Below are 15,529 nucleotides of genomic sequence, written 5' to 3'. Positions count from 1 at the left end.
AGCCGAAGTAACAGTATGGGATTTCAGAAGCAAATACAGAACAGACCATTTAAGAAGCAAATGAACTTAAATCTATTGTCAAATGCAGTTCAACATCTGAAGAAAGTGTGTCCTTTTAACAGAGAGAAAAGCCAAATTCAAGTTTTTGCGCCAGCTTATTTTTAGTCATTAACAGTCCCAAAATTTTTTAGCTTCTTTGTAAGAGGAAACTAATGTTCAGTAATAAATGTTTCAAAATTTTACTCTATTTGGAAATGAGCTAGCTAGTCAGTGAACTTCCATCACTTAGTTTAGCACAACCTAATTCAAGTTACCCCAATTTGGACAGACTATTTCAGACAGACATTCTTAAAGATAATTATTCTTAATAGAGTTTATCTAAATGCTCATATCTCATTTACATTTTTTAGAAGTTTTTTTTTTACTTGAGGTAATTTTTTTGTTGACAGACTTGTAACAGATATAATATTTAACTCATATGAAACCTAGGTACAATGAAAATATTTTACTTAACCTTAAGTACTCTTAAGACATGTTTATATTAAATAGGTCAACAAACAAACATTAATATCAGGTATTTAACACTAAATATTTCCCAGTTCACATAAACCTGGAATTTATTGTTTAATTTAGAATTACTTGATTTATAAGCGCTTACCTTAAGCCAAATAAATAGATCATATACAAAAATATTACCAAGACATATTTAGACAGACACAGTGTAAGATCTAGCTTTAAGTCTTTTTTTTTTTTTCCTCAGTGTCAGGAGTTAGAGATGGTCTAGATACGTGTTCCTGAGAGCCCTGGTCTCAAGGCGCAGGGAAAGAACATCAAGTTTTAACAAAATGGCGGCAGGTCTAAACCACATGGTTGCCAGACAAAGCAAAATTTCCTTTTCCAGGGGATCTTCTCGACCCAGGGATCGAACCCAGGTCTCCCATATTGCAGGCAGACGCTTTGACCTCGGCTCCACCAGAGAAGCCATTAAATACAAAAATACAGTCTCTCAGAAAACCTCCTATAGAGACACAGAACTTCAGATTCAAGTACTAACATCAAAGATTTCAAGGAAGGAAAGGAAGCCAGGTTGAAAAAGAAGGGAGAGGAGGCAGGAGAAGGGGGGCAAAAGGGGTGGTCTTACAGACGTCTCCTGCCACCTACAGATACCCAGGCGTTACGGGACTTTTCCCTGGGCCTCCAGAGAAGGGAGGACTGGAACTCGGCCCTACCAGAAATCAGAACCAGAATTCGAGTTCTCTGCCAAGAGGAGGTGATCAGTCTCCAATCCTCAGCTCAGGCTGAGGGCCCTTCGACCAGATTCCTGCGTGCAGGACTGGGGGACTAGAAAAACAGGGAAGGATAGGAAGGGTTAAGGAGAGGAGACAGAGAGGGAAGGGGAGAGAGATCAATAAAGTCTCTCGTTCCTTACCGGTAGGGGCACTCTGGCCAGTTGTCCGCGTCAGGAGACCAGGGACAAAACGGTCCCAGTTGCGGCCGCTGGGTCTGGTCCATTGGCAGGCAAGCTGGCCCCTGAATATCCCAAGTGGTCAGGATGTCAGTCTCGGCGAAGAAGAGTCCCCGCCAGAGTCGCCATTTGTTGCAGGAAGAGGGACCCTTTCCAGGGCCCGAAACTGGGCTCTTGTCTAACACTCGGAAATGAATTGTCCGAGGAGACACGTGCTGACAAAGGGAACTTGGTCAGGGTGTCCAATCCGCGGTCAGAAGATAATATCTCAGACTCGGTGTAAAGTTCCCAAGTCAGAGGTGCCTTCTGAGGGCCAGCCTACATGGAAGGTCGGCCATTCTGCACTGCAAAAAGTGATTAATTTATTCCTTTTAATTTCTACACTGAGGTCATGAGCGCGCATCTTGACCTCCTTAAAATTATCAGTAACCAAGGATAGAGGTGTGGGGCTAGAATGGTGTTGCCCCACCGTCCCTGGATCAGTCAGATGTTGGTAAATTAACACAGACAATACGAACAGCCACACAAACAGAAAGAGAGACAGGAGAAATACACCTCCAGGAATCCAGAGGTAAAACCGAATGACGACGGCCTCCGGCTGTTCAGCGGGAGCGACCCGCTATTGTCTGCAGAGAACAGGGGCACTCCGTCCCCACACGCCGGGGTCGGGGACGTCTCCCAACGACCCCCACCGGTGACTCTCCGGCGCGTCTGCCTGAGTCATATACCAGTCTCAGATACCAGGCCCTCCCAGGAGTGAAAAGAAAGACAGAAAAAAGCTTACCGGCTGCAGATGACTCTCCGGATCGGTCTTCCCATGGAGCCGGTGGGAGATCCCGGACAAGCCCCCAAATGTTATGCCCAAGTATCAAAATCTCCCAATGACCACCAGGGAGCCGATATCCGATGCAAAAGCAAGAGAGTTTTTATTACCAAGCTCGAGCTGGGGCTCCCACCGATACCGACGCAGCAGCTATAGGGAGGAGCCCTGAGCTCTGGGTTACATTGCTTATATAGGGTATTATCGCATGAAAAATTCAAAAAACGGGAGTCTCCGGGTCTGCTTGGTCACCTTCTGGTGAAGGGTTAGGTGTTGAGTTCTGATTGGTTCTCCTTTCCCAGGCTTGACTCGAATTTCCCGGGCTGGCCAAGGGTTCTGATTGGTTCGCAGGTGGTGGGATGAGGTCAGGGGATTTCCAAAGGCTCTTTTCCCGGAACCTTACAAAATGGAGTAGCTTTGATTCTTCAAATGCTATTTAATTTTCAAGTATTTGGGAGATTTTTCAGCTATCTTTTGCTTATTGATTTCTCTTTAATTCCATTGTGGTCTGAGAATATATTTTTTATGATAGCTATTGTTTTAAATTTGTTACGGTGTGATTTGTGTCCTAGGCTATAACCTATGTAGGTGAATGTTCATAAGAGGTAGAATAGAATGATAGAATGTGTGGTTTATTTTTTTGGATGGAATATTCTAGAAATTTCAGATCATGTTGATTGACAGTACTGGTCAGGTCATCTATATACTTACTGCTTTTCTGCCTGCTTGATTTCTCAGGACAATTGGAGGGGTATTGAAGTCTCCAGCTGTGGTTATAGATTTGTCTGTTTCTCCTTTCAGTTCTGTCACTTTTTGCTGTATGTATTTTGATACTTTGTTGGATACATACGAAGCCATCTAATGAGTTCTTAATTTCAGATATTATAATTTTCTACTTTGGAATGCCCATTTTATGCATGTATGTATGTATGTACATGTACATGTTTGCATACACATTTATCAGAGGTCCCCAAGACTATCACTAGGTGCAGTGATTTTCTGGGATGACTCAGCATGTAGTTGTACTTAAGGCTGTGACTTTTTAAAGTGAAAGGATACAAAGCACAGTCAGCAAAGGGAAAAGATACTTGGGGTTTAGTCCCAGGTAGAGGATGCCAGGCATAAGCTCCTAAGACTTTTCCCAGGACAGGCTTAAGTCCTATAGCAATGAGATGTGATGACAAATGTGAAATGTCTGCCAGGGAAGCTCATTAGACACTCAGTGTTCAAAATGTTTATTAGGGGCTAGTCACGTAGGTACTGTTTGCTTAACATATAACAAAATCTCAGACTCCAAAAGGAATGTGCATGAGCAGAAAAAACCATATACTTTACACAAACAGTTCAGGCTCAGTGAACCATTCTTACCAAGAACTGGTAAGAACCATCATGAACTCCAAATTCCCAGATACCAGGCACAAGACACGCTTGTAGCAGATCTTTCAGAAGACAGCAGTCTCAGGCCTGCTCTATTAATTATTTATCTACAACAGACATAAAATGTATCTGTTGACTTCTCCCATCCTTTCATTTATTTTGATCATATTTTCCTCTTTTATATTAATTGTAATTCATTCTGAAGTTCTTTTGTGTTACAATATCTGAGTCTCTATGTTGTTATTCACTCAGTCATGTCTGACTCTTTGTGACCCCATGGACTGCAGCATGCCAGGCTTCCTTGTCCTTCACCATCTTCTGGAGCTTGCTGAAACTCATGTCCATTGAGTCTGTGATGCCATCTAACCATCTCATCTGTTGTCCCCTTCTCCTCCTGCCTTCAATGTTTCCCAGCATTAGGGTCTTTTCTAATGGGTCAGCTCTTTGCATCAGATGGCCAAAGTATTAGAGTTTCAGCTTCAGCATCTTTCCAGTGAATATTCAGGGTTGATTTCCTTTAGGATTGACTGCTTTGATCTCCTTGCAGTCCAAGGGACTTTAAATCTTCTTCAAAACCATAATTTGAAAGCATCAGTCTTTCAATGCTTATCCTTCTTCACGGTCCATCTCTCACATCCATACATGACTACTGGAAAAAACCATAGCTTTAACTATACAGACCTTTTGTAGGCTAAGTAATACGTCTGCTTTTTAATATGCTGTCTAGGTTTGTCATAGCTTTTCTTCCAAGGAGCAAGTGTCTTTTAATTTCATGGCTGCAGTCACCATCTGCAGTGATTTTGAAGCCCAAGAAAATAAAGTCTGTCACTGTTTCCATTGTTTCTCCATCTGTTTGTCATAAAGTGATGGGACCAAATGCCATGATCTTCGTTTTTTGAATGTTGAGTTTTAATCCAGCTTTTTCACTCTCCTCTTTCACTTTCATCAAGAAGCTCTATAGTTCCTGTTTGTTTTCTGCCATAAGGGTGGTGTCATCTGTGTATCTGAGGTTATTGATATTTCTCCTGGCAATCTTGATTCCAGCTTGTGCTTCATCCAGCCCGGCATTTCTCATGATGTACTCTGCATATAAATTAAATAAGCAGGGTAACAATATACAGCCTTGATGCACTCCTTTTCCTATTTTGAACCAGTCCATTTATTCCATGTCCAGTTCTAATTGTTGCTTATCGACCTACATACAGGTTTCTCAGGAGGCAGGTCAGGTGGTCTGGTATTCCCATCTCTCTAAGAATTTTTCACAGTTTATTGTGATCCACACAGTCAAAAGCTTTGGCATAGTGAAGCAGAAGTAGATGTTTTTCTGGAATTCCTTTGCTTTTTCTATGATCCAACAGATGTTGGCAATTTGATCTCTGGTTCCTCTGCCTTTTCTAAATCCAGCTTTAATTCTAGAAGTTCATGGTTCATGTACTGTTGAAGCCTTGCTTAGAGAATTTGGAGCATTACTTTACTAGCATGTGAGATGAGTGCAATTGTGCTGTAGTTTGAGAGTTCTTTGGCATTGCCTTTCTTTGGGATTGGAATGAAAACTGACCTTTTCCAGTCCTGTGGCCATTGCTGAGTTTTCCAAATTTGCTGGCATATTGAGTGCAGCACTTTCACAGCATCATCTTTCAGGATTTGAAATAGCTCAACTGGAATTCCATCACCTCCATTAGCTTTGTTCATAGTGATGCTTCCTAAGGCCCACTTGACTGGCTCTAGGTGAGTGGTCACACCACTGTGATTATCTGGGTCACTTAGATATTTTTGTATAGTTCTTCTGTGTATTGTTGCCACCTCTTCTTAATACCTTCTGTTTCTGTTAGATCCATACCATTTCTGTCCTTTATTGTGCCCATCTTTGCATGAAATGTTCCCTTGGTTTCTCTTTAATTTTTTTGAAGAGATCTCTAGTCTTTCCCATTCTGTTGTTTCCCTCCTATTTCTTTGCATTGTTCACTTAGGGAGGCTTTCTTATCTCTCCTTGCTTTTCTTTGAAACTCTGCATTCAATGGGTATATCTCTCCTTTTTTCCTTTGCCTTTTGCTTCTATTCTTTTCTCAGCTTTTTGTAAGGCCTCCTCAAACAACCATTGTGATTATGCTTTTATTGTCCTTTTCCTTTGGCCTTGTCTCTTCATATAACATGAAATTTTCTGTTGGATGGTGAGCATTATATCTAACAACACAGATATTAGGAGAGGCTCCAGAAGTTATCTCAAGTAGAGAGGATTCATCCTTTTCTCTGCTGGGCAGGTAGAATACAGAACCTGTCACTTTAATCAGACATGAGTGAGCTTGGTTAGGGCCCATAACATATTAGTTTTAATCCTTCTTTTCATTTTAACAACTGAAAGTTTTACTTCCTTAGTGAAAGTTAACTTTATAATACAAAAGATAATATGAAATAACTTTTTCTTGGTCATCCCATTCTACTTTTTGTATAGTGCTAGCTCCTACAGTTTCCAGTTTAATACATATTAATGTATATGTCTCCTCATTAAGAATAATATTTGTAGCAACTAGGACCACCCTTCCACCCTCTCATGGAAACTCAATTTATACAAGATACTACTTTTATCCTACATAGTATAGCATTAAAGAAAAGCAAAAGCAAAAGTCGCTCAGTTGTGTCCAACTCTTTGCAAGTCCATGGAATTCTCTAGGCCAGAATGTTGGAGTTGGTAGCTGTTCCCTTTTCCAGGGGATCTTCCCAACCCAGGGATTGAACACAGGTCTCCCACATCTCAGACAGTTTCTTCACCAGCTGAGCCACCAGGGAAGCCCAGCATTAAAGAAAGCAGTCCTAAATTTAAAGAGATTCATTTCAGTTCAGTTGCTCAGTCATGTCCAACTCTGTGACCCTATGGACTGCAGCATGCCAGGCTTCCCTGTCTATCTCCGACTCCCGGAGCTTGCTCAAACTCATGTCCATTGCATCCATGATGCCATCCAACCATCTCATCCTCTGTCATCCCCGTCTCCTCCTGCCTTCGATCTTTCCCAGCATCAGGGTCTTTTTTAATGTCGGTTCTTCACATCTGGTGGCCAGCTTATTGGAGCTTCAGCCTCAGCATCAGTCCTTGCAATGAGTATTCAGGATTAATTTCCTTTCAGATTTTATCTAATTTTATCTCCTTGCAGTCCAGGGGACTCAAGAGTCTTCTCCAACACCACAATTCAAAAGCATCAATTCTTCAGTGCTCTGCTTTCTTTATAGTCCAACTCTCTCATCCATACCTGACTACTAGAAAACCATAGCTTTGACTAGACGGACCTTTGTTGGCAAAGTCATTCTTTTAAAGATTTTCCACTCGTATAGCTCTGACAATTTCTTATAGAAAAGGAATGTACTGTTACAGGAGCAAGTGTCATTCAAAGATGTATGTGTGGACTTCACCCAGGAAGAGTGGTACCTGCTGGATCCTGCTCAGAAGATATTATACAGAGATGTGATCCTAGAAAATTATAGCCACCTTGTCTCAGTAGGTAAGAATTCTTTTCCACATGATTACCAGTAGCATGCATTTCTTAGCTGATGAAGTGTAAAAACTCCCTGTGAAATTTTCTGATGGAGATTCAAGGCCTTAGATGACTGGTCCCTTTTGGCCACTATAAAGTATGCTGTAGTCTTACCTCCCTTGGGAATTGGTTTATTTAGGCACCTCTTTTAGATAGCTCCCAAAGCTGTACCTTTCTTCCCCATCATTTTTTTAGAGTTCCTGAAGCCAGATTGTTCAGCCATAGTCCTGTGTTACTCTCTTTACAGGGAATTGTATTACTAAGCCAGAAGTGATCTTCAAGATCGAGCAAGGAGAAGAGCCTTGGATACTAGAGGAGAGATTCCCAAAACAGTGCCGCTCAGGTGAGTTAGTGAGTTCACAGGCAGATGGAAGCCAGAGGAAATGAGATCTTAGGCCATTGGTATATGGTTCCAACCCCTGACCTTTGAAAGTGATTGACAGTTGGCCCACATACTTATGTGTCCTTAATCACATTCTTCTGTATGTCACTTTCACTCATAAATGCTTCCCTTTGTTCTTTGACATTTTAGAGTCATCTACCTATATCCATAATCCAAACTCATTTGGCTCCATCTGAGATAATTTTTCTTGATTATTTTAAAATTGTCCACCTTCCATCTATTGTCTTTGGACATCTTTTGTTAGATGGTATGATTCATGTAATACTTTCACATATTAATTTAACAAATATATGGTGAGCATTCAATATGATCCAATTATGTTTATACATAATTAAAAGAATGTCCCTGTTATCAGAGTGTGTATTACAGTGAGAGACAAAAAGCATACATGTGTATGTATGAAGATGTATGTGCATGTATACACACACATGGTGTTGGGTGGTGGTAAGTACTGTGAAGAGCTGAAGCAGTGAAAAGGGGGTTAGAGAATGATAACACGCTATTTGGTACAGAATTCTAGAGAAAATGGGCTTCCCTCGTGGCTCAGCTGGTAAAGAAACCGCCTATAAAGCAGGAGACCTGGGTTCAATCCCTGGGTTGGGATGATCCCCTGCAGAGGGGAACAGCTACCCACGCCAGTATTCTGGCCTGGAGAATTCCATGCACTGTATAGTCCATGGGGTTGCAAAGAGTTGGACACGACTGAGCAACTTTCACTTCATTTCAAGAGAAAATATATTTTATGAGGTACAGAATAGATATGAGTCTCTAATAAATTAAAGTGTGAGCTCTGTGGATTCTGAATACTCCAGGCAGAGGGAACATCAGGTCCTGGTGTTAAACTTGTCAGACTAGTGTGCTATTAGAGTATCTGAGGAATGATAAGGATGTCATGGTAGATGGAGGTGAGTGGGCATGGGGGAGATTGGTAGATGATGTCATAAGTAGCATGGACTGTGGTAGATATATTAATTTGATTTTGAGTGATGTGGGAAATCCTCAGGCTTTTTTCAGTATATATAAACCAAATTAAGCTGGCAGATTGGATTTACAGTTTAAAAGAATCTCTCTGACTTCTCTGTTGTGACCATGTGATGGATGGATGGTGCTTAGGCACAAGCAAGGAAAGAATACCAGTTAGGATACTATTGTATACCCAGAGGAGAGAAGCTAGTAGCTCAGGCTATGTTGGAAATGCTGAAAAACAGTGGATTTGTACATATATCTTGAACATGAGGCCAAGAGGATTTGTTACTAGGTTAGATATAGAGTGTGAGAGAAGGAGGAGTTGAGCATGAATTCCAATGATTCTGATAACTTAGAGTATCATTTACTGAGAGAAAAAACTTGGAGGAGAGATTAGAGGAGAGTTAGTACAGTTGGTCACAAGAGGCTTGGGATAACTGCTAGATTCTGGGAGACACATACATAGAATTTCTTTGTAAAAGACCACACAGTAAATATTTTAGGCTTTGTGGGCCACACATGGTCTCAGTTGCTGCTGCTGCTCTTCCTCCTCTTACATCTTTCTCTTCTTTCTCTTCATCCTCACTCCTCTCTGCTGCCTTTTCTGTGTATTTCCCTCTGAAAACAAAAACATCCTTAGTTCTAGGCCCACAACCTTGCAGTCAGAGTTTGCTGACCCCTTTTCTAGAGAGTGGTTGTTTGTAAATGAGAGAGGTAGTTGTGGCGCAGTAGTGCTTTTACAAGGTGTGTAAATCCACTAAATCTTGTCATTAGAGGAGATTGAGGGGAACAGCCTGAGTCACTTGAAAATCAGAGAGCCTGGTTTCCCAGGGGTCAAACAAGGGACATTCAGCCATCCATTACTACCTTAAATGGCAACCATGGGTTCAGTGTCCTAAACCTTTTACCCTGTTACTAGTTTTTTCAAATTCCTAATGTTATTTTCTTTTCCATCTTCTTCATCTTCATCTCTTCATTTTCTCACTTGTCACTGATACCTGACTTGATCTTCCTAGTTGTTGTTTTCTTCTACCTAAAGCATCCAATTAATCTTTCACTAGCCTAACAAAGTTGATCCTTATTAATAAATGAAATCACAGTCTCCTTTCAGTGACTGTCAGTAGCACTGTTTTACATATCTGTATCTTTTTTACTGTTCTTCAGAGTTCATTTTAAACTTCATGCTATCTTATGTATTATATTTCACTCTTAAATATTTTCTCTTTTTTCTATAATTTTCACTTTGGTTTATTTTGCCTTTTAAGTAACTTAATTAAAATTGGGTATGCCAAAGTGTTTAAACATTGCATGGTTTATAACAATGGCTTCTTGTTATTATTTTGGGCTTCTCTGGTGGCTCAGAGGGTAAAGCGTTATTATTTCACTTATTTTAAGTTAGTGATCAATGTTTTTGCTGTAACTTAAATAGTCTGTGTTTTATAACCCTAACCCACTAGCATCTGTAGCCCCAAAACTCATACCTGATGATATGATTGTTGCTTAGGGTTTCTATCATTGCTGAGATTTTGTTTTCCCAAAGAGAAGCTTAAGATAATTATTAGAATCTGAGATGGAATAGGAGGTCTCATATATACATTAGTCCAGGATTCTTGGGCTTTCCTCACGGCTCAGTTGGTAAAGAATCTATCTGCCTGCGGTGTGGGAGACCTGGGTTTAATCCCTGGGTTGGGAAGATCCCCTAGAGAAGGGAACAGCTACCCACGCCAGTATTCTGGCCTGGAGAATTTCATAGACTGTATAGCCCATGAGGTCACAAAGAGTCGGACACAACTGAGCGACTTTCACTTTCAGTATATATAGATATATATACATATATTATATATGTAATATATGTGTGTGTGTGTATATACAGATATACATATACATCTATATCTATACATACACACACACAGACATATATATACATACACACCATATATGGTATAAAGTACATAGTTGAGGCCAGAACTAGAAGTATCCGTACTTTCCTTTCATACTTCTCCTGATTCTGATGTTTTAATAATTACTTTGTTGAACCAAGTTTAGAAGAGATCACTCTTTTTCATCCATTCAGAAAGCATTCTATAGTATTTTTACTAAATGCACATTCCCTTATTTTATCCTGAAGTACAGGTTGAAAATAATTCGTATGCACATCAGTTTTTAAGAATCATAAATGTCCTGTCTCCTCAGTGAAGTTAGAGGAAATAGAATTTTGCTAACACCTGCCTAGACTGTGGTCATGACACAGGGTGTATCATTGAGCAATGGACTTGTTTCATCTTACAGTGAATTAAACAGGTAGTAACTTCTAAAGGCAGCAGGTAGAGACTGAAAATGATAGGGATGTTGTACAGTTTGTTGGCTTTGTTATTTTATTATTACTTTTGTGGTTTGTTGTTTTAAATTAAAGTAGCATTTCCTGGAGGATGTTCAGGTCCCAAGGAGAGCCAAGGCTGGAGTGTAACTAATTACGTAAAAGGTATGTTGTTCAGAATGAGTAATTTGTTAAATATCCAGCTAGAACTGCACAAATATTTTTTAATGGACTTATAGAATTGTGACTTGAACTCATAATATGAATTCAGTTTTTGTTTTAATTTGTGTTTGTCAAGATAATAACTAATATCAGTCTTTCGAGCCATGGGCTCAGGACTGTCTTAGATTTTTTTTAACATATGATTAATATTGTTTCACCTAGTTAGTCACTCAGTCATGTCCAACTCTTTGTGACCCCATAGACTGTAGCCCACCAGGCCTCTGTCCATGGAATTCTCCAGGCAAGAATACTGGAGTGGGCAACCATTTCCTTCTCTAGGGGATCTTCCCGACTCAGCAGTCGAACCTGGGTCTCCTCCTTTTCAGGCAGATTCTTTACCATCTGAGCCACCTGGGAAGCCAGTTTCATTGAGTAATGACAGTAAAGAATAGCCAAGAATTTTTACAATAAAGTTTGTTGAAGGCCTCAGAACCATGTATTAATAGAAAAATACGATCGTTATAGGTCTCATCTGTAAGTAAAAGCCACAGATGAGTCTAGATATGAAAGCAGAAAACCTTGACATAAATGATAAACTTAGATATGAAAGCAGACTTAAAGATCAGTATTGGTTCAGGAACAAAATTGTTTTGGGGGAAAGTAAGGCAGCAGATTGAAATAAAGAAGCATATGTCTTGTGGTTGGGACAACTTCATTAACAGCTGTGAGCAAACAGAATAAGCCTGGTCCTTTTGCAGAGATGGTCTGTCCATCGTCTGTTTTGTATTTCCTGTTGGGCATTTGTGTTGTTGTGAATTACAGCTTGATAGAGAGTTAGAGTCTGGATTAAATCCTTTAGAGCATGAGGAAGTAGGTACCTTCAGAAATTTGTTTTGATGTTCATATATCAAATGGGGAAAAGGAATAGCAACATGCACATTAGTGAGGATCCTACGACAGTAATCAAGCTGTGGGAAGGTAAGGACAAGAAAGCATGATTTGCCTCTGTCAAACTGAGTTCATCCTCTAATATGTTTCTTAAACAGTCTATTTTTCTTTAAAAACAAATAAAACAAAAAACCTCTCTTGTTAAACTCATCCAGTTCTTGGAGTTTGCTGTTCCCTAAATGAATAACTCTTACAAAATCTCCATCTCTTGCTTACCATGTCTTATTATAATTATTCCATGTGAATTAAAGGAATCCTGGGCTATCAGACTATTCTTCTGAACCTGAGGTAGTTGGTGTTTTCAGAACTTTAGTCCGGTATTGATGTGTGGAGTAGAAGCGAGTACTCTAGTAGGAATCACACCAGGTAATCAGTGTCTGAGGGGGTTAGGACTGTTTTGTTTCCACCAAACATAGTTCATTTTCTGAAAGCCCTTGTCTACTAATCTTCAGTGTAATGATATTCAGTGTTCAATGTCTCTGTTGGGCTCACTCCATTCTCTTGAGATTCTTGATTTCTGAATCAGCCACTCTCTGGTTCCCTGTGTTTTGAATGTATTTCACCTTTTTCTGTCTAGTTTTAAAGTGTGTATTAATTAAGTATTAAATGTTATTGCCAGTTTCCTTCCCCTATTTTTACTGAAGCATGTTTTTATTTTCCACTCAAACCAGAAAAGTAAAGAAAATGTATGCTGGATTTTAGTTCACACCAGAAAACTGAGCCTAAAGCAAAAGAACTGACTGTGTTATAGGGCATTTGTGTAAAAGTCAAATTCCATTAGAAGTGTACTAGGATTCATAAGATGTGATTATTTTTCTCATTTCTAGAAGACTGGAAAGTTGATGACCTAATAGAGAGCACCCAGGAAAATCAAGATGAACATTTTTGGCAACTTGCTTTCACCAGCAACAAAACATTAAGTACAGATAGTGGTGACAGAGTAAGGAAAACTTTAAATCTAGGTACAGACTCCATTCCTTCAAGCAATTTTCTATATAAAATATGTGATTCATGTGAAGTGAGTTTGAAAAATATTTCAGGCTTAATTATTAACAGAAAAAACTATTCTAGAAAGAAGCCTGATGAGTTTAATGTATATGAGAAATTGCTCCTTGATATTGGGCATGACAAAACTCCTCCTGGAGGGAAATCTTATAATCAAAAAAAGAATGTCCTCAATCATGAACAGGATCTCACTCAGTCAATTTTTGACCAGCCTTTTGAGTATAATGAAAATGGAAGAGGCAAACATGGAGAGGCAGCCTTTTTCACAAATAAGAAAGTTCAGATAGGAGAGACACACTGTAAATATAATGAATGTGGAAGAACCTTCATCCAAAGTTTCAAGCTCAGTTTATCTCAGAGAACTCATTTTGAAATGGAGCCATGTGAATGCAGCATTTGTGGTAAGTTCTTCTATATGGATTTAAGATTGGGACATCAGAGAGCTCTTATGGGGGACAATCCTTATGAATATAATGAATATGGGCAAATTTTCTGCGACAATTCAGCTTTCGTTATCCATCAGGGAACTTACACAAGAAAGATTCCCCATGAATATAAAGTCAGTCACAAAACTTGGGAAAAGTCAGCTCTCTTTAAACATCAGATAGTACACATGGGAAAACCTTATGAGCACAATGAAAATGGAAATACTTTCAACAAGAAGTCACATCTCACCCAACTTCGAAGAGCTCACTCAGGAGAAAAAACTTTTGAGTGTGGTGAATGTGGGAAAACATTCTGGGAGAAGTCAAACCTCACTCAGCATCAGAGAACACACACAGGAGAGAAACCCTATGAATGTACTGAATGTGGGAAATCCTTTTGTCAGAAACCACATCTTACCAACCATCAGCGAACACATACAGGAGAAAAACCCTATGAATGTAAGCAGTGTGGGAAAACATTCTGTGTGAAGTCAAACCTCACCGAACATCAGAGAACACACACAGGGGAGAAACCCTATGAATGTAATGCATGTGGAAAATCCTTCTGCCACAGGTCAGCCCTAACTGTACATCAGAGAACACACACAGGAGAGAAACCCTTTATATGTAATGAATGTGGTAAATCCTTCTGTGTGAAATCAAACCTCATTGTACATCAAAGAACTCACACAGGAGAGAAACCCTACAAATGTAATGAGTGTGGGAAAACCTTCTGTGAGAAATCAGCTCTCACTAAACATCAGAGGACTCACACAGGGGAGAAACCCTATGAATGTAATGGATGTGGGAAAACCTTTAGTCAGAGGTCAGTACTCACTAAACATCAGAGAATTCACACAAGGGTGAAAGCTCTTTCAGCATCCTGAACATTAAGAAGCCTTCATCCACACTTTGAAATATGTTATACAGGTTTTTAAAATGAGATGAATGAAACCCAAAGAATATCACAAATTCCTTTAGAGAGTGAGGTTTTATTGTAATTCAGATAATTAGTACTAGAATAAAACCTTATTCATGTTTGGAATATGTAAAAGCTTTCCAAAAAAAGTAAAACTTTTCATCAGAAAATTTATATTGAAGGGAAATTCAGTTACATAATATGGTGGAAAAAAACACCTTTGTCTAGAATTTATGTTGTGTAGTAGTGCCATATTCTGGATGTGATACAAAAATTTTATTGTTGTTAATAAATAGATGATACTCATTTACAGTCATATTCACAGTGGAATCTGAAGTTTAAAGATGTTAAATGACAACAGCATTAAACATTTATATGAAGAGTCCTTGATGTTTGCAGGCCTTTTGTGGGTATGCTAATATCATAGAAATTTGAGGTATTCTTGATTGGTATATTAGAGCCTAACATGCTTATGAAGAGAAAATCTAAACTCTTAATTAACTGTTATAGTCTATATTAACATTTCCCACACTAGATAGCATCAATGTCTTTTTAGGTTGTAATAATTATGTATATATGTATATGTAAATGTATTTATACACACTTACCAATACACAGTGATGTGCTGCAGTAAGTTTATACTAACTTGCAAGCACTGCTGATAAATTTTCAGGAATTTTATGAGCCATTTGTTAAACACAGTCATTATTTTAAAGTTAAAGTATTAATTTACAGTTAAATAATATTAAAAAAACAAAGGTAATACATACTCAACACTCATCATTTCCTAATTATTTCACAGCGATTTGCTATTATCTTTGTTCTTTAGGTTATCTATATTATTAAATCAGCATGGTGAATATTATATAATGATGTAGTACTATACATCTGTGACCAGCCCTATGTTCAGTGCCATCGTGTTGGTAGTGTGGCATTAGTGGGAGTATTTACAGTGGTACATCACTGTGTATATATGAAAATACGTTTGGCAAATTTAAAATACTAGCCACATACCCCTTCTCCCATTTCCATAGATAAATGACTCTGTCCATTACTGCTGAATGGCCTCTTCAAAAAAGAAGCCAAAATATGTTTTTTGGGAGGTTTTTAACTACCTATGCATCAATCCTGTTTTCAGTACTACCAGAGACTCTGTGATGTCGCCAGGATATGCTGTTTTACTACCTGTTGCTTA

The 15,529-nt window shown here is 39.1% G+C and overlaps 1 protein-coding gene across 1 annotated transcript in view; it reads left to right on the top strand.

The window, feature by feature from the left end:
- LOC128047260 (zinc finger protein 248-like) overlaps positions 1-14,302 on the top strand; it is a 28,351-nt gene extending 14,049 nt beyond the window's left edge. The window contains exons 3-5 of the mRNA XM_052639349.1: positions 7,030-7,156; positions 7,437-7,532; positions 12,813-14,302. Of these exons, the coding sequence (XP_052495309.1) occupies positions 7,030-7,156; positions 7,437-7,532; positions 12,813-14,302 (1,713 nt within the window). The remainder of the gene's footprint in view (positions 1-7,029; positions 7,157-7,436; positions 7,533-12,812) is intronic.
- Positions 14,303-15,529: the final 1,227 nt, after the last annotated feature.

This window comes from Budorcas taxicolor, chromosome 5 (assembly GCF_023091745.1).
Source record: "Budorcas taxicolor isolate Tak-1 chromosome 5, Takin1.1, whole genome shotgun sequence".
In the NCBI taxonomy this organism is placed as follows: Eukaryota; Metazoa; Chordata; class Mammalia; order Artiodactyla; family Bovidae; genus Budorcas; species Budorcas taxicolor.
Note: the sequence above shows the minus strand (reverse complement) of the source record. Positions and strands in the feature narration are given on the sequence as shown.